This window comes from Bombus pyrosoma, linkage group LG9 (assembly GCF_014825855.1).
Source record: "Bombus pyrosoma isolate SC7728 linkage group LG9, ASM1482585v1, whole genome shotgun sequence".
NCBI lineage: Eukaryota > Metazoa > Arthropoda > Insecta > Hymenoptera > Apidae > Bombus > Bombus pyrosoma.
In genome coordinates, this window is record NC_057778.1 from 11,746,573 (window position 1) to 11,769,874 (window position 23,302).

General features: G+C 35.8%; 4 protein-coding genes across 6 annotated transcripts in view; 2 read left to right on the forward strand and 2 right to left on the reverse strand.

Moving 5' to 3' along the window:
• Nucleotides 1-1,242: 1,242 nt before the first annotated feature.
• Nucleotides 1,243-3,993, reverse strand: LOC122570961 (probable ATP-dependent RNA helicase DDX47). The gene is made up of 8 exons (XM_043734030.1): nucleotides 3,548-3,993; nucleotides 3,037-3,130; nucleotides 2,716-2,880; nucleotides 2,471-2,637; nucleotides 2,159-2,395; nucleotides 1,867-2,090; nucleotides 1,542-1,803; nucleotides 1,243-1,445 (listed from the first exon to the last, which is right to left on the reverse strand). Exons 1-8 carry the CDS (start codon nucleotides 3,614-3,616, stop codon nucleotides 1,302-1,304), a joined length of 1,362 nt encoding a protein of 453 aa, XP_043589965.1. The 5' UTR covers nucleotides 3,617-3,993; the 3' UTR covers nucleotides 1,243-1,301.
• A 1,226-nt stretch (nucleotides 3,994-5,219) lies between these two features.
• On the forward strand, nucleotides 5,220-6,223 carry LOC122570965 (cytochrome c oxidase assembly protein COX19). The gene has a single exon (XM_043734034.1). The coding sequence runs from the start codon at nucleotides 5,961-5,963 to the stop codon at nucleotides 6,213-6,215; it is 255 nt and encodes an 84-aa protein (XP_043589969.1). The 5' UTR covers nucleotides 5,220-5,960; the 3' UTR covers nucleotides 6,216-6,223.
• A 473-nt stretch (nucleotides 6,224-6,696) lies between these two features.
• On the forward strand, nucleotides 6,697-8,114 carry LOC122570962 (phosphopantothenoylcysteine decarboxylase). The gene is made up of 2 exons (XM_043734031.1): nucleotides 6,697-7,127; nucleotides 7,525-8,114. The coding sequence occupies exons 1-2, from the start codon at nucleotides 6,702-6,704 to the stop codon at nucleotides 7,693-7,695; spliced, it is 597 nt and encodes a 198-aa protein (XP_043589966.1). The 5' UTR covers nucleotides 6,697-6,701; the 3' UTR covers nucleotides 7,696-8,114.
• Nucleotides 8,115-8,268: 154 nt separating this feature from the next.
• Nucleotides 8,269-23,302, reverse strand: part of LOC122570960 (matrix metalloproteinase-2) — a 106,911-nt gene continuing 91,877 nt past the window's right edge. For 2 of the 3 annotated variants that reach the window (XM_043734026.1, XM_043734028.1), the window contains exons 8-12: nucleotides 18,141-18,299; nucleotides 9,599-10,074; nucleotides 9,104-9,402; nucleotides 8,804-8,907; nucleotides 8,273-8,711 (exon numbers count right to left, since the gene is read on the reverse strand). In XM_043734026.1, coding sequence (XP_043589961.1) covers nucleotides 8,470-8,711; nucleotides 8,804-8,907; nucleotides 9,104-9,402; nucleotides 9,599-10,074; nucleotides 18,141-18,299 — 1,280 coding nt within the window. In that variant the 3' untranslated portion in view covers nucleotides 8,273-8,469. Of the gene's footprint in view, nucleotides 8,712-8,803; nucleotides 8,908-9,103; nucleotides 9,403-9,598; nucleotides 10,075-18,140; nucleotides 18,300-23,302 lie in introns of all 3 variants that reach the window. The other variant, XM_043734029.1, reaches the window with a different exon arrangement.

Consider the following 23,302-nt stretch of genomic DNA (forward strand, 5'->3'; position numbering starts at 1 on the left):
GGACTATTCGATAAAATCGTATCGAATAATCGTATTTCTTGAGAAACCAATGTGTTGTAGTAAATGTTGATTTATAAGTTGTAATGTGTTTTAGGTTTATTCCTAACATGTTTTGCAAACATTCTGCAACATAGTTGTACACCATCCAATTTCAATGACCCTTTAATGGTGTTCAATATTTTAACATATATCGAAGGTGTCATGCTTGTTAACGGTACATTAACGGAAGTTAGGTCTATAAGAATTGCAGTTTATATTACAGCATTTTAATTAGCATACTTTACAGTGAAAACTAAGTAGATACAAGTTACAACATCAAGCATTTAACTTTCTGCAGCATTATATTATTCTTCGGTGCACCTTTGATGAAAATCGTTTTGCAGTTTCCAATATGTAGAAAAAGATAAAATGCAAAAGATAAAGAATAAGGATTTGTTGCTACTTTATACAATTAAATGATACTGTAGCTTTTAAATGTTGCATTATTATTATAAAGGTAAAGTGGAGCGTTATTGTTCCTGGATATTTTATACAATGAAAACATGTACAATGTTAATTTATGATTTTTTATAGAGATTTGAGAGAAAAATCTAACAAATTTTATAATTGAGTGCAGTGTATAATATTTTTGCATTTGTTATGAGATTTTTATTATTTTTTCAATATATCAAATACTTTTAATCTTTGTCTTGCATTTTTTGAGAAACAGAATTCCATTTTAATTTAGACAAAAATGTACAAGTAGAAAATTGAATTGGATATACATCTTGGCGATTGTTCCGTAGTATCCTTTCATTAATATCAGCAAATAATGCAGCAAATTTTAAATTATTGTGATTTTGAACAATGTAATTTACACTATTCTCATCCAGATAAAGATCTTTGCTCAATGCAAGAAAATTATTACGATAGAACAATAGTTTCTTAAATATTAAAAATTTTCCCTTATTTTACGATCTCTGAATAGTAGTTTACAACTGCTTGGTCAGATTCATTAGTTTTACGGTAATAAATTTACACAGCGGTAATCATCAAAGGAATCCATTTTCGCCGTTTTAATGCAGATAAATACTCGAATGTCGCAAAAGGGAGTAAGTGTGGTTTTGTAAATTAACAGTTACTTAAGGATCTTAATACAAACTATGAGTTTGAAATAGAGATACATGAAATACATAAGAGGGGAATGGTGGTATGATTTATAAAAACAAACAAATAACAATGCCAATAAAAACAAATACTATCTTGCATTTCTATTATTTATTAAGGAAAAGTAAATGTACTTGATAAGGTAGTTAGACCGTTTAACCCTTTTTGCCCCTTCCTTTATTTTTGCCTTTTATCCTTTTTCTGACTCCCATAGATTGTTCTGTATCATCATCCTCATTGTCATCTTGACGCTTCTTTCGTTTACCTAATTTTTTACTGTCCTCGATATCTTTCATTTCCTAAAATACGATAGTATTTGTAATCATTACTATCATTATCGTTGTTGTTATTATTAATATTGTTGCAATAATCAAATAGTAAATAACTGATTGTACCATTTTTACAATACGTTGTGCTTCAGCTACTCTTTCTTGAAGCACCATTACTTCTTCTTCTTCAGTCGGATATAATGGTAATTGTTTTGATATCAATTGCTCTATTCTTTGATACAATTCTACGTCATACTGTGTTACAAATGTAATGGAACGACCAGAACGACCAGCACGTGCAGTACGTCCAACTCTATGTATATAATCTTTACTATGTGTAGGTATGTCGAAATTTATTACAATATCTACATGAGGAATATCGAGACCCCTATAAGAAGAAACATATATCACGAAGAAAATAAATTAAATAAGCTGAATATCATATATCTACCTGCTAGCAACATCTGTGGAAATAAGTATAGATCGATTTTTCGCCTTGAATTTAGTAAGAGCGGCTATTCTCTTATTCTGTGACATTTGTCCATGTAAAGGAACAGCAGTAAAGCCCAAATTTCGTAAAAGAAGAGCAGTTCTAACTGTATTGTTGCAAGTCGCACAAAATATCATAAAACTGTTACCTGCTAATTCATTTAAGATATGTACAAGATACACATCCTGCAACATGAAATTTTATTGTAAAAAGGAAATTTCTACAAAAATGAAAAAATTATTTTTTCTTGTACCTTGAATTTAACTGGGATAAAAACATAATATTGTTGTAATTTTTCAACAGTTTGGTACTTTGTTGAAACTTCCACTTTAACAGGGTTTCGCAAAGATGCTCTCTGTAATTTCTGAACCTTTTTAGTCATTGTTGCAGAAAACAACAATGTTCTTCTTTCTCGAGGAATTACCCTTAAAATTTTATCTACTTCAACTTCAAAATCCATATTCAAAATTCGATCTGCCTCATCCATAACCTTTTAAAAGATTGGAACAATAGGTGCATTAATTTTTTATCACGTGTATATAATAAAACTATTACTGTTACTTACCAAGAATTTTAAAGAACGTAGATTAAAACCTTTTGTGTTTTCCAAGTGATCAACTAATCTACCTGGAGTGGCAATTAAAATATGTGGCTTTTTTGCCAATAACAATGCCTGAGACATCATGTCCATTCCACCTACTATTACTGCACATTTTACTCCAATACTTGACCCTAGAATAAAATAACATTATATATAACAATCATGAGTACATTATTCTAAATTACTACAAAATGAAATATTTGCATTACCTAAAGCTTCAAATTGTTCTGATATTTGGAAGGCTAGTTCTCTGGTAGGTGTTAAAATTAAAGCAAAATATCTTTGTGGATTTTCCAACAATGCCTGTAATATAGGAATAGCAAAGGCTGCAGTTTTACCAGAACCAGTTTCTGCTAATCCTATTACATCTTTACCTAATAAATTTTAAATTCAATTTGACAAAAAGTGCTTCAATTTAATTCTAGTTCTTTTATTTTTCATATATATATATATATATATATATATATATATATATATATATATGAAATAATATATATAATTATATATGTCTATTTCTCTTTTCATTTTACCTTCAAGGGTTAACGGAATAGCTTCACATTGAATTTTTGTAGGTGATTTCCATTTTAAATCTTCACATGTTTTACACAATGTGTCTACGATCCCCTAGAAATATTAACAATTAACATAATATTTATATTTTATTCATATTCTTTCTAAAAGAATAAAATATTTAAGATATATGTTAATGAATATTAAATACTGAAAAATTATTAACCATGTATTTCAAATACCGCAAGAATATAATAATATGAAATGACGATAAAGATCAATTTTATATATATTTTCAAATATATTTATTTTAATTACATAGAGGGCGCAATTCAAGTATATTTCAAATATAATATTAATTTTTAAATGTTATATTCTTATAATTACGAATATATTTTTGTATTATTACGTTAAATAATTTATTCAATTTTTACATTAAGTTTAAAGTATATGTGACTATAAAAAGACATATGGAGTACTTTTTTTGTTTTGATTAGGTTAGATGTGTATTACAGACATTTTTGGACTTACCAAATCTTTCCATGTCAGTTCCTTTACATTTTCTTCATCCTGTTGTTTTGTTGGATTACTTTCTTCCATTTTGTAATTATTAATATGCTATATTAATAGTAATAACAATAAATTTTTAATTTTACACACACACTGTAACTTGTTCCTCACAAGTTTGAAAACATTTATGCTAGAAATTAGGAGAGAAGAAATGAGAGTGCTCACACCCGTAGTTTTAGTTGTTTCATACTACAGGTACTGCACCATGCGGCCAAGTGCTGAGTTTAATTGACATTAGGATATACAAGAACCTATGAAATTAGAGATCTGCCCTGTTTGGTTCCACTCTAGTATAGACAAGAACGTATTGAGTAACAGGAATTGAAATATATTTACTAATAGTAGTATGAATAATTAAATAATATATCATAACGGTATTTTTATTAATACGTACGATATTTTATGTAATAATAGCAACCTTACACGTGTAACACATAAAAGCACCTGTGGAGAGAGATACAAGGCATCTCAAGGTACACAGAAGGTATTGAAAGTTTTGAAATGTAAATTTATTTCATAAGATGTCCCTCTCTCCCGTTTATTTTAGATTTATTGTAGGTTTTTATATAAATAAAAATACCAGAACCTTTATATCTCCGATTATATAGTTTAAATGTGATTTACAATTAGATAGAACAGTAGAGTGGTTTTAAATGAAATTAAATTTTTGAATAGGTAGGGTATTTTTGAATTATTATGTAGTAATAGTTAATGCATATGTAATAATGTAATAGTAATAACGTAGAATAGATGATTTTTTGTTTGTTTTTGACTCTCAGTTATTCTACATTGTCATGACAATAAATGTTGTAAAATATTGTTGCAAATTCAAAATAGTATCTCATGTAACGTTATACGATTAATTTGAGATTTTATTGAAATTTTGTTTTCAGGGAGGGTCTCCATGTACAGCCAACCTCCACGTGGTGAGACCCGGGCTATCATTTTTATTCGACATATAATTACTAATTGTATTATATTATATGATATAATATATATTTATATGATATAATTATGAATTATATAGCAAGTAATATGAGCTAATTGACTGCTATTGCGATTATGTTTTTATAGGTCCTATCAATTCCTTCAATGAATCTAGGAGCATCCGAAGGAGAGCTTTCCGTTAAAGTTGAGGAGGATTCGCGCCCGAGAAGACATCAAAAAAGAAGGACGTAAGTCTCAAAAATCAAGAGGGAGGGGGAAGAGCAGTTGGGATTTCCTCAACGGCAGAAATTTATTTATTTTTTGTTTTTTGTTAATAAATTATTATATTCTGACATTTTGTACTATTTTTAATAGTGTTTTATATTATCGTTGTCGTCGTGCAGAAATATAGTAAGCAATTAATTTCTCTTTCTTACAATTAGTTTCATTATTGCACGATTTTGTCATTCTTATATTTGTCTATCTCGGATTGTAGGACCGTACAATTAAATAGGTTCTTCTTGTAGCGTGGAAATCAATACCTTCTTGTTTATACTAGTGTGCAACCAAACAGGGCAGATTCCTAATTTCTTGTATAAACTAATATCAATTAAATTCAGCAGTTGGCCGCATGGTGCAGCACTAGTCCGGGAATAACCAGGTCCATAAGCGTGAGTACTCCATTTCCTCTCTGTAATTAGTATACCTAGAACTTGCTACAATTTATGCTTATTGGTTAAATATTTTAATGTAAAGTATTTAAGTATTTTCTAAGCGCCTGTATATTAATGGGGTAATTTTACATATTTTTGTCTTGTAAGCATTGAAAAATTTGTATATTTTATTTCTGTAATGGTTCTATATAGATAGTATATAGAAAAGCGAAAGAGATAGGGGGAAATGAAATGTGAGAAAAGAGAAAAAGGAAGGAACATACACGATTGGTTCGAAGTCTAGTAACTTATTGCGTATCTGCCTTGATACGCAAAACATATTGTTATGAATCGGTGATATTATCTTTTAACGACAATTTTAAATATTGTGGAATTTCAATATTTTAACTTATATGTGAATTTATGCAAATTTATGTTTAATACCATACATTATATGTTATGCTTCTTGCCGCGTAAATGCGTTTATGTTGTATTATTGGGGTGAGTAAGGAGATCGCCGGTGTTTATCGTTGGTAATTCGCTTACTTTTGACTGAATTTCTCCCATAAGCATCGGCGATCACCATATTCTTCTGTGGTTACGTAATATAGAGTGCATAAAACGAAGTTAAAGATACGATCACAAGTGGCGCTGTTGCATTGAATGTTCTACAATGGTGGCTTTGGTCTATCGTTTATTTCGTAATAAGTTTGTTTAAAAGAGGTTTTCGAAAATTCTGTCTGTATTCATTGATCCACCGATTTTTTTTGTATGAACGTGAACCGGCGGTAGTGATGTCCACGTACACATTCTCACAGAAGATACTTACACCCATACCTCCGGAGAAAGGTAGTTTTCCACTCGATCATGAGGGTGTCTGCAGAAAGCTTATGATCAAATATATGCGTTGTTTGATCGACAATAAGAACGAAAACACAATGTGTCGAAATGTCATAAAGGATTACCTTGGTTGTCGGATGGATAATGAGCTTATGGCGCGAGAGGATTGGTCTAATCTCGGTTTTTCTGATGAGGTCAAGGAGACATAACAGCAGCGATTTATTACCAATCGATTGTCGCGACGTTGTAGATCACCGCTCTTATCACTTGACTGGTATTTGTGAACTTTCTCGCTGGTCATTCTTGTTTCACTTTAGAAAATACGATAAATCGACATTATCAATAGAGAATTTTTTCTGATATGCAGCCAAATTAAAGTGATTGCAGTGCAGTGAAGAGACTTGTAAGCAAATTATTAAATATTCAAAATAAACTGTTAGAAATAATAATACATTTAATTTAGAGAATAATACATTTAAGAGGAAGAGAAATTATTGTCGATCTCATACAATAGTGATCTCTTTTAATTATAGTTTTCAGTTAATCAATGTAATTTAGACATTTTGCATCAGAAGGCCTAATATATAGGGATATATCTTTCAATATTGTTGTAATTTCACATTGTTTGTTGATATAACCGATAGAACAGAACTAAATAGAACATTAGACAAAGAAGCAAACGTAAATCTGTGAAAATGTCAAGCACCTCTAGAAAAAAGATACTAATTGGTTGTACTGGTAGCGTTGCAACGATTAAATTGCCACAATTAGTAGAGAAGTTATGGCAGAATAATTTGGATGTAAGGATAGTAGTCACTGAAAAGGCCAAACATTTCTTGAAAGAAGCAGAACTGCCTCCAGGAATTCAAGTATTATCTGACACTGTAGAATGGGCAGCTTGGCAAGATAGAGGCGATCCTGTATTACATATTGATCTGGTAAAGTGGGCTGATTTATTTCTAATCGCTCCACTAGATGCCAATACCCTTGGTAAAATAGCCAGTGGCATATGCGATAATATCTTAACTTGTGTCGCACGTGCATGGGATCCACTGAAGCCTTTGGTTTTTTGTCCTGCCATGAATACAAAAATGTGGGAACATCCTGTTACTGCACCACAGGTATGTAGTATGGTACTTAAATATATAATATTCTGTATATATATTATACATAAATATCTTTTTTTAATCATATTTATGGTTTAAGTTAATTGGATTTAAGATCGGGCAATTCTTTATCATAGAATTAATCTTCAAACTAATGGTTATGGGAAAAGTTTCGTAGTGTTTTAATTAAATTAGACAAGATAAGCAACGAAAATCTGTTTTGGTGAAATTACTTGAATTTAATTTGTTGTCTTTATGGTTTACTAACATAGAATAGTAAAAATTTGAAAAAAAAAAGAACCTGGGAAACTTGAAAAGAACTTTGTTAGGAAAGAAACACTTTAATAGAATTTATTAAACATAAATCTACGGTATTGTGTGATTAAACTTGATTATTCTTATCTTTTCTTAGATAGCTCTGTTAAAGTCTTGGGGATATAAGGAGATTACATGCATTTCTAAAACTCTTATGTGTGGCGATGTAGGAATAGGTGGAATGGCAGAAGTAGACAGTATCGTTCAAACTACATTGAGGTTGCTTAATCCTTGGGACCCATATTCGCCGCCGGATTTGCGCCTTTAGCATCAGGAAGTTAAAGTGAAACATTCAACGAAGCTTTATCGTCATACGTATAACATGTGAAAAATCTTGCGAAGAAAAGATATTTATAAGATATAATTTAAAAGATATAAAAGCGAAAGAACAACGCGTATTATGGTGGAATTTAAATAATTTATGCTCATAGTGAAATTCGAGTTCAGTCGCAAGTATTGACTTGTAAGATTACGCTTTCCCGAGGACACTGTCGCGATATTTTGCTGCTCAAACGAAACGTCTAAAACAATTGCTTTAAGAAGATTAAATGAAACAGCGTCCGTTTGTTCACTCGCCAAAATAAAATGTAAAAAATTGTAAAAAAGTTCTGTTAACATATCGTTCAACACAGTAAATAAACATGTACATGTTTTTGTTAAATATATGAGTTAAACGAGATAACATAATTTAAGGTTCCCTTGGTCTTTCTTTCTTTTTAAAAACAACTTCTCGCTTCGTATATTTTATAATTCACAATTAAGCTGTTCATGCAGTGAAAAGAGTCTTTTGGAAAGATAAAAAATTCACAAATTAGGATAAGTCATCGTTTATTATTAAAATTTTCGTTAAAATTATTTAAAAATTACTTTATTAAAATTATTTTATATATACTCGGTATAAGGAAAACGGTGTGCGTGTGTGCGTGCGTGCGCGCGCGCGCACGCGCGCGTTTGTGTATTTGTTTGTTTGTGTGTTAAAATTTGGGGCGCATATCCATATACGCACAAATATTTATACACGACCTCACATAAATATCACAGTTTACAAATATTTATTAAAATACGCTATAAAAAATATCCCGAGGAAGAAAGTCGATCGTGACGATGCGTTGCTCGAGGCCATGATTTTTGATTTTCTTGGATAACTTTCCACATCGTTCGTTTCCAATTCCGGAGGGCAGTCCATCCAAAACGGGGCTGATAATTTTTGCTTTTCGTGTGCAACCTTCATTCTTTGATCGTCGAATTCCCAAAAGCCTTTCCCCTTAAAAAAGTATGTTTTGCCTAAAAGATATACACGTTTTATCATTTTTATTATATAGCGATTACATATATTTGATGTTGCTATTATCACAATCGATTGCACGAATACAAACCATCTTTCCATTGGAAAACAGCGTCGATGTCGGTTCCAACACCAGCGAACATGCTTATATTTCTTGGATAGTCGAGTTCTATGTGGTTTACTGATTCATCAAACCTGTACGAATATCACAATCGTTAAATTTAATTTTCATAATCATTAAATTAAATCCGATTTATATCATTCATGTCCGCAACAATTATATTTATATTATTTATATTATTTATTTCAAAGTTATGTGTTGATGTTATATATGTCCTAATTTCATTTAAACTTTGACATCAACCGTAGATAAAACATTTTTGTTCGATACCTCCAATACTCAGATCCACTGAAGAAGTAAGTTCTTCCATTGTGTCCCCAAATCATCGCACCGTCGATTTTTTCCAATGATTCTGGCAATCCCAGTTTAGTTAATGGTTTTGGATAACCCGGTTCGAGATTGTTGGCGTTGAAAACATAGTACCTTTTGCCAATAAAGAATACGATTTTCTTGTCTGGCCTCTCGTACACCGCATCCACGTGATCGATGTTCTCAGGTAGATTAAACAAACGTGTGATTTCCGCTGGATATCCCTCGTATAATCCTTGGTCACCGATTCTCCATAAATACTACAAAAGACACGCATTACAATATATTAGTATTACATTTCTTTATTTCTATTCGATCGCTGTACATCTCTTCTATTCTATATCGTCGAGAAATTTCTCAATAAAACATTTATCGATACATCAAACGTCCAAAAATGAAATTTCCATGCGTTCATTGGGGATGTTGAAAATTTGCCAATTTCATTCGACAACTTACTCGTCCTTTGAAAACAAAAATTTCCCTGCGAATAATGCTGATGGCATCGTAGCTGGTATCACATTTATCCGGTTTATCGTTTTTGGGTGTCGGCGTTGTCCATCGGTGCCTTGGCCTTTGCGTGTACGGTGTCCTGACGGTGGTGGTAGTGGTGGTGGTAGTGGTAGTGGTAGTGCTGGTGCTAGTGGTAGTAGTGGTACTAGTGGAGGTGGTGTGATGTTTGTGAGGTTTGTGAGGCCTCTGAGGTCTGTCCTCCGGCCTCTCTGGTCTCTCTGTTCTGTAATCCGGCTTTTGAGGGTAGCGATCAGGGCGGCGAGGCCTGTCGTCGTTTGGATAGTGATTTGGCCTGGTTGGTCGTGTTCTCCATGGTCTGTACGTCGTCCCAACGCTTGTCGTAGTTGTCCGGGCCGTTGTAGGTCGTTCCGGAGGTGGCGGACCACCTGGTATCTTGGCCCAGAGTTTCTCTTCGGGTGCACCTGTAACACGATAACGAGGTACTCGTTAAACAACTATCGTGCAGATAATAAATTGATCGTTGGCTTTAACTATTTTAATATCTATTAAAATTGGAAGTAATGTATAGGTTAAAAAATCCAGGGCTTGTAATATTTCTTTTTTCGCTTCTTATTCGATATGGTGTCAAACGATCGATAAAATAAGACAAAAGTAAAAATCGATAATTCGGTGTATTCAGTAGCAAAATATTCGATAAGTAGCTGTAGGTACAATTTAATTAATATACGCTAATAATTCGAATCGTTTCGCACAGATCGATAAAAGTGGAATGAAAGGCACGATAAGCCATAAGTCGTTATCTTCATAGAAACATATGCAGAGACCGTAAAGATTTACTATCCCGTGAAGATGGTTCAGCCTTGAATTCATTTTCAATACGAAATAGACGAAAGGAAAAGAGAAAAGCGTATTCTATGTTTCAAAATTGAATTAATTTAACGCATCTTTCACGGCATTACTTTTTAATGCCGAAACAAACAACTATCTCCGTATCTTGATATCAAACACAGCGTCAGCTTTCCAGACTCTACACGTTCGCCAACCAGATTACATTATCTGATTACATTAAAATCGGATTACATTATCTGCACAGAACTATTTTTAATTATAATTCACAATAAGAAAACAAAGGCGAACCTCAAGCTATCTGTATGTTCCAATCGCGTACATGATGTAATTTCGTTTTTTCATTGTTTCAAACATATGTAAAAATCGTTATTAATTTATCATTTCTATGTCAAATGATAAATGACGTCGTAGAACTTTTAGAGTGAAAGTTTTTAGATATTCTGCGAGTTGTATCACTGCAGATGTTCCAAGCTGTAACTACAAACTTTCCATTTAAACCAAAAGTATAGTGTGCACGTACTTTTATGGAGATATTACTGTTTACCAAATTACCATATAAAATTGAAAAAAAAAAAAATAGAATCTTTCCTATTTAGAATAGGATTAATTAGAATTAATTAACTTGAGAAATGTCTTTGACTTGAGGTTGAAGACGAAAAGAGTCTCTGAGAATTTCCGTAAGATGTTAATTCATCAATGTTGTTATCAAAAACATTGTAATTGGAATTTTGAAAGTATCGTCACTGTAATTAAATCGATAGTTAAAGAGATGATGTTAGACGGGTAAGTTTTTTCATTTTCATTCTCTGTCTGTTTATTCGTTTCTCTAATCTCCCTCTCTCTCTTTCTCTCTTTCTCTTTCTATCTTCACCACAGCAGCCGCGTGCAGATTCCGTTCGCTAATTGGTAGCTCCCTCACGAATATTAATTATCATTCGATTCTGGGACACACGCCGTTCCTGAATAATGCAATAATGCAGATAGTACGGGGTTGCGCATGATATATACATACTTTGCATGCCGCGATGTATTATGCATAACGTTTATTGCCATTGACTTCTCGTTCGTATACCTGATTCGAGCTATTTATAATGGAGTTTTCAAGAAACCTCGCTGGTTTGACTATTAATTTTAGTTTGCTTTGCTTTTGTTCGACTGTTCATTTTGCTGAGGTTGACCGATAGAAGAAAACGAGTGGATGAATTGGTAATAGAAAAATATATTGAAGTAAATAAAGCTGAATAAATAAATAATAAATATATTATTGAGATATATACAATTTTGTGTGCTAGACCAAATCGGCCGCATAGTAGTGACACACGTATGTTTTTTCTTTATTATTTATTTAAATTTTACAATTTGTCCAGTAGGACATTTGGTAAAGATGGGGTACCATCTTCGTGTTTGTTAGGTTATATCCTTTGTGAGACACACGTATGTGAATACGAGTGTGTGGAAGTATGTGTGTACGCGGCGTCCCGAAAAACAAACGTAACTGTTCCGTTGACTGTGTGGTATGGAAGATGGTGGGACAAAGAGAGTGCCAAATAAATCTAAAACTATTTTAATATGAATTCTAAGTGTAACCTCAGTGTTCCTTTACTTTTATTTAATTAACATCTACAATTCTCAACATATATAACGTATGCTGATCTAGATCCTCATTCTTATAGTGTTACGATACAATAGAAGAAGCGATAGGGAGAGCATTCATATGTTAGGTTATCCGAAAAGTTTCTTTTACAGACACGTTTCTTACAACGATGCATCTTTACACAAACATGAAACCTAACCTGTCGAACGTTGTGATCTTTATTTCGGTAGGACAAAATGGATCGTACGTAATTCGATAAAATAATATAAAACGGAAAATGTGCATTCGTTATTTCCTTATAAAACGGAAGAAACTTTTTGGACGACCTAATATTTATAGAAAAGGACATTACCAAAAAGTTAACTATGTAACTCTAACTAAAGACTACAAAAAACAGCAATAGAAATCTATTTATAGCTGTTTTGTTTCTAGACCTTGTAATCCAAAACAAAATTTATATTTAAGAGCACAATAATATCTCTCCTTATTTCGAATTGTTTTCTTTCACTAAATTCTGTTCTCTTCGTAACAGCGGTCTCCAGGTCACGGGTATACAAGAGAAAAGGCGTAGGAGTTTTTCTTTTTTCCTTGAAGTAATTGCTTCAACAAATTTCATGCAAGCTTTAACAATCGTGTCAAATTATATTGTATATGGGTATTCTTTTTCTCTGTTTTCGTCGAATATTTATCCAATTTTTGCTCCTTCGATCGCAGGAAAGAAGAGAAAATCACGATAAAAAAAAAGAAAGAACATTCCTTTCTATAACGAATAACTTGAAAGACACAATTTTTTATTTTATTTTATTTATTTATTAGTAATTTACTATCAATTCTAGCATTGAGAATTTTCAGTAATTTTCTCTGGCGTGGCGCAGTGACATGGCTAAATATTTATAATAAGCTAATACTTATTATAAATATAAGTATAATTATAAATAACTTATATATAAGTATAATTATAAATAAGTATTATAAATAAGTAAAAAAAGACACAATGACGATTGATTTTCACACGGGTAGCAGAAATTTATGTTTATGACAAAAATAAATTATTCAAATTCATCGATCTTATTGTTAAATAGATGGGGTACATTTATACTGTACGTACTGAGAGGTTATGTGGGCGTTGAAGGACGTCCAAGTGTTAGTTGAGACAAAAGCGATTGAAAGCGGTTAGAGATTATTAGAAACCGTTAGAAGCGATTAGAAGGAACCAGAAGAAAACGAACAACCGAGCGAGTAAGTTATCGAGTCCTTTAGAGAGTGACGTACACGCAGTGTTGAATAATTTGTAAATAAGTTTCAAACTATTTCTTTTTCCATATCCTCTCTATGCCTTAACACTTATTTTATTCGAAGCGTTAAAAATGATTTTACGAAATAACGCTATGAGTTAGGATGCTACTACCTTCCTGCTTTTTGTTTTCCAGTCCACCGGATTACGTCGCTAATTCAAGAACCAGTAACAAAGTGATTCGCAATTAAGCGACACGCTTCTTCGTGCTAATGAGTTTTTATCGTTTCTGCTACATCGGCAGATCGGAGGCTAAAAGCTGGCGTAAAAGCTTCATTATTCCTATCTCTGTGACGGAGAATATGCACGTACATAAACAACTCTATCAGAACCTAGTGCACGATTTCGTAGGGAAAAAATCGTATTTGAAGATCATACCTTAACCGAGTTTTCCTGCAGTTTATAAACGGCACATCTATGTTATTACGTTGTTTAATGCGAGTAGTTTTTACGTCGGTATTCTCAAGTACGTGTAACAGCAAAATTTGAAGGAAAAAAGGGAATTCACGTGGGAAAAGAAGAAAACACGAAACGATAAAAATAATATCAGCATCGCAGTGGTAGACTCGAATGAAACTCTCGATTATATAGAGCACGGTGTGTTCGGAGAAGTAATGTTTCAACAGGAAAAAAATAGGAAAGAAAGGAGAAGGTCGGATCGTTCGGGAAAGAAAGAGTTACCGGAAAATCGGGGTAATTAAGACAAGAAGCAAATTGTTCTTGAAGGAACGTTTATGAAACATCGCGTTACGATGCAACGAAAAGAGAGGAGATATCCTCCTCGTCGAACTGAAAGAAACAGAGAAAAGAGAAGTCTCGAGATTTGCATTCGAGAAGTCTCGTAATTTCTCGTAGCAGTTACGTTGGAAGATTTTAGATGAAATATTTACAAGAGTATCTTACGTATTTCGATTTTACATACAAGCCGCGATTATTCATCTAATCGCGCTAATCTGTACCGGCGGTTAAAGTTGCGCGATTCTACTCTGCACGGAATTCGAACAGAGACAAAAACGCTAACGTCCTGCAGTTCGTTTTCATTTAAGTTGGGATTTTTGGATGTTCTCGTGACACATAGCTCAATCGATAAATAGCCGGAGCTGTGAAAAGCCGCCGTATCGCGATGTGTTTTTATGGCGAACGAAAGTTTGTCGAGCGATTTTTATATCTGCACTGTGCGTTGCGTCGTATACGTACTCAGCCGATAACCTATACTACAAATGAACATTGCAAATACACACGTAGTTTGCTTTTTCAAGTAGTACCACATTCGTTTCACAGCGACCATCGGTTTATTCATAGGTAAATATTCTCGAAACCACAGCGGCACGAGCAACCTATTCGCTGTTCTTCTTTTACAAGGATAGTCGATACCGTGAACGAAGGCGATGATCGTGTTATCACATAGGAGTATTGCAAAAGTATTCGATTTTCTGTTTTCGTAAAAATATCGTTACCTATATTTCTATGTTTATTTTCGGATGAAATTCAAAAATATCGTCGGTAACGATAGGATCGCTAACTATTTATGGTTCAAACGGAGTTTAAAAACGAACAGAGTAAATCGAAACATTCGTCCTTTAACCTTTCCGCTTCGGCAGCGCAGTCGGCTTAAGTGCTCTCCCTGTACGAAGGCGCATGAAACACTATACGATCGTTTGGATATATGAAATATATTGCGTGAAATGTTTTGATGTTGTTTGACAACAATGAGCAACTTTTATGAAGCGATTAATCCAATATATCAATAAAATCAACAGAAAATGTTCTGCCGGTAACGAAACAATATATTATTGACTACAGATGGCACTGGTGTATGCCTGATATATGGGGTGCCGATCGTCGCCGCCTATAAGCGGCATCCGAAGCGAAAGGGCTAAAGCATCGAATACGGAAATATTAGATTGGCCGGAAAGTGTCTTTCTTTTACAGACACGCCTTTTACAGCGATGCATCTTTACACAAACATTTTTTGTCTTTTATTTGGAAGAATTTTACAATCAATTCTCATTGAGAATTATAAGTAAATTATTCTGCCGTGGTACTATAACGTGTATAATGAATGATTATCGTATATTTGATTCCAGCTGAATCTAACGTTTAAATCTAGAGGGTAATGTCGTTTTAGCCTGCGGATTTGATCCGTCGTGTCAAGTAACCGAGTAACTAATGGGTTTTGGTGGTTGTTAACTCTTACGTTATATCTATTACTTATACAAACATGAAATTTAATCTATCGAACGTTGTGATCTTTATCTTGATAGAGCAAAATGGATCGTACGTAATTGGATAAAACAATATGAAACGGAAAATGTTGTGCATCCATTATTTTCTCATAAAACGAAAGAAACTTTTCGGACGATCTAATAGATACACCGCGTGCGAGTAGAAACTCAACTGCACGCTCAAAGGCTCGCGTTTCGTTGAAAGGAGATTATGTGGAAATTTTCGAAACTGACGAACGACGTCGACCACGCGACTGTGTAAACGAAAGCAATCGTTACTACTGGAAGAAAACCTTTCCCGTGAAAAGGTCTAAAACGTTGTGAGAATGACGCGTTTGTCGTTAAAGAACGCACGCCTTTCCACGTGGAATGGTCGTTTGAATAAAATTATCGTCGCGTTACTCGCCCAGTCTTTGCGACAATGTTACACGAACTTATTTACGTGCTTTAATAGAGGCTGTCCTAGTTTTTCACGGTTAAACTTTGTCCCGTATGTTGTACGCGCAGAAATAAAAAAGAGATCTACTTGTATGAATTTATATAATTTGTATGCGAATCAAATTACGTTATAATAGTTATATTCGTAAACGATAGGGCTTAAACGATCTACTTGATTCGTGGATTAAGCGGCTCTTATCCTGCGCGAGAACGGGGTCGCGCGACAAAGACGTTTTCTTCGTCGGAGTATTCTTTCCTGCGGACTGCAACGAACATACATCATCGCGGCTAAAAAAAGAGAATAAAGACTCGGCGTTAGAAAAATGTAAAGGGCGAAAATGAACGTGGGAAATGACGAAGAGGAAACAAGGTGACGTAAAACGACGAGAAAGACGAAGAGGACACGGTGGAGATGGAAAGTACGAACAATATACAGGAAAAATTAACGACTGCGTGATCCAAAGTTAGGAAAGAGGAGGCAGAAGAGAAATGCGAAGAAGAACAGAGGGGATAGAGGAGAGAGATGGCGGATTGTAGGACGCGGAGGAAAAAAAAAATCACGGTGATGAATAAAATCGGGGGAGTCGGTATAAAGGAATAAAAGAAGAAATTGGCCGGTATAAGAGGTAGAAATGGAGAAATGCGTTTAAAGGGGAAAGAGAAGGAGAGAAAGAGTGGAATAGCGGGAACGAGGGAGGACAAAAACAGAAGCGGAAGGGGCAAGTGGAATGCATTTGCGATCCGGGTCTGGGAGGCTGGAAACCTTTCTCATACGCTAAATCACCCGAATCTACGGCCTGTATCCCGCTAGAAGCAAAGGGAAAGGGAAAGGGGACGGCCGTTCTTTATATTTTATTCACGTTTCATTTCACCCTGTTGTTACCAACCGCGGGGACATCTTTCTACGCTCTACCGTCGCGATTATTTCGCGAAATTGTTTTCTCGATTTATCCCGAATTTCGTCGGTCGACCATGTATATTTCAAACTTCAATTATGCCGTTTCGCGAGCACTTTCGTACTTTCAGTCTGTACCTCCGGATTTTCATACGACCGCGCGTTACTAGGTTTTGCGCGCTTCCCTAGAACGAATAAAAACCAACTTGCCGAAGGATTCGGCAGACGAATATACGAGAGAACAATGTTGTTAACTCGTCGACAGTTATGCGCGGCTTTTCTACGTTTTTCCTCCGTGGAAATATCGCTGTGGACCGATATTGAAAGAACCAGCATCGCCGGTGTTACGCGTGATTGATGCCTGACCTAACCCAAACTTAACGCGTTCCAGCTTCCGATAGGTCAAACCTATTACAAGAAACAGTTCTCTCTTTAGATATTTTACTCTTTAGATACTCGAGTTCCACCTCGCAGCGTCGGATTTATGTCATCAGTGTTTAGAAATTGAATAGTTTGCGCGTTTAAAATGGAGCTGCTATATCGTAATATCTAAAAATGCTAGACATATGTGGAGGATGGTTGGTCGAGTCGTTGTTTGAACGATCAGATTACTTGATTTTTAAACCGTCAAATATATTTTAAAATATTATACATATAACTCAGAGTCAACCGTAGATTTCTCGATACTGGTCGTTAAAAGAATGTTCGATAAGAAAATTGCTCAAAACTGAGACCGAGAAGCTAGTCGTCTTACGATCGCGCTCGTTTATTTATACCGGTCGGGGGAGTAGCGGAAGGTTGAAATTCGACTTTGTTCGACGGTTGCACGTAGCGACGACATTGTTTTGCCCGGAGTTTGTTTATTATTACATCATGCATATTCTAACGACGTCGATACTCCGAGGCAAAAGAGCAACACGATTCGAATTGTCCTGTAGCTCATGCGCCGCTACACATATATCATATGGCAAAAATCAGACAGAAACGCGAATGATTTTCCCTTCATTCCGGGATGTAAACGCGAAAGTACACAAATGAACGGCGAGATCGTTAATTATTTATCGTACGTCGCGCGTGACTCGATCGTTTTCTTCATCGATTCTACCTAACCGCGTAACCTCGTCCCTTCGTTTGTGATTCGAGTCGTCTGCAAAATTAGTAGGCGAAAGCGCAGAGTATTATAATCATTGTTATTATGGCAACGAAATGATCGAATATGCAAACTCACTCACCGTACATTTGCTGAATACCGTGTCTGTCGTCTTCCGGCAACTCGTAATTAGAGCTCAATCCTTGGTACCAGGGATACATGAGCGCTCCAGAAACCGAGCTGTGTGCTAAGCCAAGAGAATGGCCAAATTCATGCGCGGCCACCGCGAAAAGGCTGGTTCCTGAAAGGCAAAAGAACCGTTTCAAACTTTGCCCAGTTACTCGGTTATTCATTCTCCTATCTATACCTTCTTATTTCCGTTATTCGCGTCTTCTTCCAACTTTCTTTTCGCGAAAAAGAGCAAGAGAAATCGTTATCGTTAAGAAACTAAGTAAAGAGGATCAGACGAAAGATACTTCTATTATAGGAGGAACGAATCTCGCGAGAATGGCAGATCGTTTGGACGCTATTTCGAAATGCTCTCTCTCTCTCTCTCTCTCGATATCCGTATATTTTCAGTTGCAAAATATATGATATCGGAAGAAGGGTTTTGTTTTCTCGATAGCAACCGTTATTTCGCGGATACTGTGAAATATTCTTTCAATAAACTCGTTTCGTGCTACTACCCACCGTTCTTTCTTTAATATCTCGAACGATATTTGAAACGAATATCGAATTTTCCATCGAAGCAAACACCAGCAACGTAGAAATTATTTTACGAATTTAGTTTATAAGAATTGTCTTACGTTTCGCTTAAACGGCGAACCAGTTAAAAACGTCCACGAGACGGATAAATAAAAACGGAGTAAACGGAGTAATCGACGTCTGATAATATCAGTCACTTTGGGTCGTTTATCAAAGGGATATCAAAATTTGTTGACCGTTTCACGGAAGCTCGAGTTTGGCGTTAACGTACTTTCCTTTTGACGGTTTTTTATCTTCGTTCCGTCTCGTTTCGCATTCGGGACGTTCGTTGTGAAATGTGGGTCGAAATCATAAAATTAAAGCTCGCAAGGCTGGCGATAGAAGAAGCGCGCGTTCAGTCACTACGAAAAGCGAATAAATGCGATCGCCTTCTTTCCGGCGTATCACCGAGAAAATCTGCATCAATTTCTCTCGTTTCTTCGTCGAGATTATTCTACCCCGACAGACGAAGAGGCGTATCTTGGAAGAAAAATTATTGTAACGAGACGACAAAATCTCGTATAAAGAAGAAGGAAATAGATTAACTCGGAACGGTGTTCGTACAATTATATAATACGATAATTTTATATCGAATAACTATAACGTGTCCTCTAAGACTTGAGCGAAGCGTTCGTGTACGTAAAACCCAAAAATGACGCAAATGAAATACGTAGAACGTGGGAAAAGGTAAGGTATATGTGGTACGTAGCATGAAAAATATAAAAATATCAGAATATCGCATAAACTTAGCGTATAGAATATAACAAATTGTGTCCATCAATATTTCATACGGATTGATATATCTGCAAGTATTGCAAGTATTGTCCTTTCGACTGAAATGTTAGCGAAATGTCGAAACACTTTTCTAAAAGAACACAAAGTCACGAGCGGCGTAAACTTGGAAAACTCGGCTCGTGAAAGCCCGAGGGAACTTGCACCTGGTGTTACATCGTGTTGAGCTTTATCTCGAAATAGAATAAAGAGGAACGCGTGGATGAACGTATAATAGAAATATATTTAAGTGGCTATAAGTACAGTGTATACTAGTCCAGATCCGCACAGACAGAGCTCCGAAGCCACGCACTTATGGGTTTTTATCTAATTACGAAAACCGGCCCGTCTATACCCCACTGTACACCATCCGTGCATGGCACGTTCCTAGAAAAGGCCACGAGTCTGAGAGGCTCTTCAAATCGATTTACAGCTAAACAACACTCAATGGCTTCGAGGACTAAGAAAGCTAAACACCAGAGAAGATGCAGAGCTTTCCTCCAACACATCGAAGAATTTAAAATGGGATTACCAAATGGAATTAGAATTTATCATATTCTTTCCCCTCTATAATCCTTGTTTTCTTCGGATTGTAAACATGTACGGTGTACGGGAAGAAAAGGAGGAGTAAATTCTGTAAATTACGAATATGACGCAGAGAAGGTCAAGAGAGAACGCAAATAGCGTAATCTTGACGAGTGCAATTTGCGTAGTGACTGCAAGCACATCGCAAAACGTCGATCAAAGGAAGGGCGTTGATGCAAAGGCCTAGCGTGGCATCCGTGGCGCGGCACGATCTTCTCGGTGAAGTTTCCTCGTTACGAACTTTCAGCGCGTCGCGTCGCGTCGTCGTGATACGTACTTCGAAATCTCGATGTTAACAGCAGCTAGCTGCAATATACCGGGAGTCAAGTGCTCTTAATCAAAAGCCTGCTCGAGGACGAGCATGAAAATAAGTGGAACGGATTACGGTCGTCCTCGAAGGGCTCTTCAGATTGCCGAGCCTCGATATTCCAGCGAGTTTTTTTACAGAAATTACACCACTCTCGTCGTACCTTCGTGTACCTTCTCCATTTAGGTCGTTGCATGCGAATTATTTGGATAGCGGATGCTTGCGCGATCATAATAAATATGAATCTGCAAAAGTGTAACGATAACGCTATAGAAAATACATGTACGATCAAAGAATTGTTACAAAAATATAACGCACTTTTCAAACAAAATTCTTACTGCGACCACTATAACAATTTGCCGATCGAGTATAAAGTAAACTATAACAAGATGGATCGGAAATCGTAGTACGACCGAACACGAGGTGATTCTACGTGAAAGAATAAGTCGAAAATATAGAATACAATTTTCTCTTACCACCCTTCGTTCTTGAGAAGATCGAGCTCAAATTTTCGAACGAATAAACGTTACATCAAACTTTGTTCTTATATCTTCGCGTAGTATCACCCTCTGTATGGTTGTGCTATGATTTTCGACTCACCCTGTATGTACGCGGTAACAACGTTTTCGGAATATCAACGTTAAATCCGGCAAAGAATTTATCGATAAATCGGTTGGTCGAAAAATCTCTCGTGCTACGTCAGAATTCCAGATGAATTCGTGTCAAGACTATTCTACGAGGATGCTAATTTTCCGATGGATTTGCTGATCGTGATGTTTCGCTTTCTCGTCGTTTGCAAGCGTCCTGTGGTTCCCGACGGTATGCGTCGGATATGACATTAGTTGTTCGTAACTGACACTAACATCGCCGAATATTACCCATACAGAAGCTTCGCCTCGATAATAGGAGACTGGATTTTCCAAAGTTTACGATTCCGTAACATATTTTAAGGCAGACTTTCATTCGTTCGATTTGTAACTTGACATTTTCTCTACGCATCGTGTAATAGTGTGTAAGCAAAACTGCAGACAAATTCGAGACTACACGTTCTTTCGTGAAAATTTTCGTAAAAATAACCGACTGAAGGATAGCTGGTTTTACGAGCGAAGAAGGAGAAAAAGAAGAGGAAGACGACCGTTTCTTTAAACCAGCAACTTAGCCAAAATTTGTATGCTACTTTTGGAAAATTACCGAAATTATCGGTATTAGTAGCAGCGCTATTAATAGGCGGACCCTGAACGATGTCGGTGAATCCAGGATAATTATGACCATGCTAATGGAAACTATGCAACGCCAGCAGCAGAGAATGAGAGCTAAGCTGGAGTTATTAACGAGGCCAATCGGAATTGCACCAACCATCTATCAAAATCGAACCGCGAGTAATAATTCGCGATACAGGCAACAGCCGTTCACCGACTCTGAATAACCATTTCGATTTTCTTTCTGCATTATCGGGCCAATTAACCGTCGTAACCTCACCGTGAATCGTAGAAAATCGCATCAAGTTGCATCTGGCTTTCAAGCAAGCGTTCCCATATGGTAAATTGGAGATTTCGCTTTTTCCCTTACAGTACTTACATTCTAATTAAAATAGGGAACCGTATGTAGTCGTTACTTGACCATTTGCTTCGAAAGTGACGCGACAGTTTCATCGTTGCTCCGGTTGATTCTCTTTGCAACTTTGTTTCGAGCAAACGAACCGAATAATCCATCCTTATTGACCAATTTACCTTTTCCTCTTTTCCGAAGTTGTAACGTAACAATTCGTTTCGTTCTCTTAGGTAAAGCGTAGTTAAATCGTAAGAAGAGGACGCAAACATAGCAGAAAGGAACGGTAGTAATTTCCAGTTTCTCGTTTGATATTCCGCTATTCAGTGGGAACGAAAATATCGAAACTATAACGATGGAAGTTTCATTATATTGGATAAAATAGAACGTGAAGCACGTTAAACGAACGATCAATTTCTTGGATATTTAACGGTTAGATAGTGATTGACTTACGTGTCAATTTAACGTCAGCCAAGTCCGAGACACGTTTCAAGATCGATTTAGGCATTAGGTTAGCGCTAAGTCTCAGATTTGCCTCCAAGTTTCGATTTTGCATGGAGTTTCGTGTTTGGGTTGTCTCGGAATTAGATCTTTGGCAGGGATCGAGTTTTGGATAGGTCAAGCCACCAGAGAACTTCTCTGAGCCAACATCTAAATTATCTCTCATTTTAATTAGCGATAAAAGTTTGATTAGATGGCAAAGAGTGACAATGCACGACACGCTGTTAGATCATTAGGGTTTCTCGTAGCTTTAACAAAAAATAACAATATGGCAATATGATGGAAGAACAGAGGGAAGATTTCGGTGATCGTTTCCTTATTTCTTCTTCTCGTTCACGGGATGACCGAATTGGCGTATCTCCAGCAAATGGAAAAAGGCTCGATCGCTCTTGCGAAAATTTCTCGGTTCCGGAATCTTTTCTTTTCATCCGCAAATCCCTTTAAACTTCCTCTTACTGTGCTTCCCCTCCATCGCCATTGTAAAATCCTGCTTTGCACAAAGTGGAACGCGTAGAAATTTTTATTTTCACATCCGAACGAGCTTGGCGTCGTTACTTTAAATTATTTCATCGTTACCGTTAGTCCGCCGATTTCCGCTCGATGTTCCTAGTCGAAGCCGTTTTTGAGTTACGAATCCGTCCGATTTGCGAACTTGGTGGCACATATAACGATATTAGGTAGGACGTATTTCTGCTTTCAATTAAAAGTTGTCGAAACTTTCCGCCGTTTTTTCTACGAACGACGTAGCGTCGTATAAAACTTCTCGTTAAGAATACTTTTGTATAAAAATCAAGGTTTCGCGGTACGGGGTTTCGTAACGACGCAAATATTCGCATCGTTCGGAATTT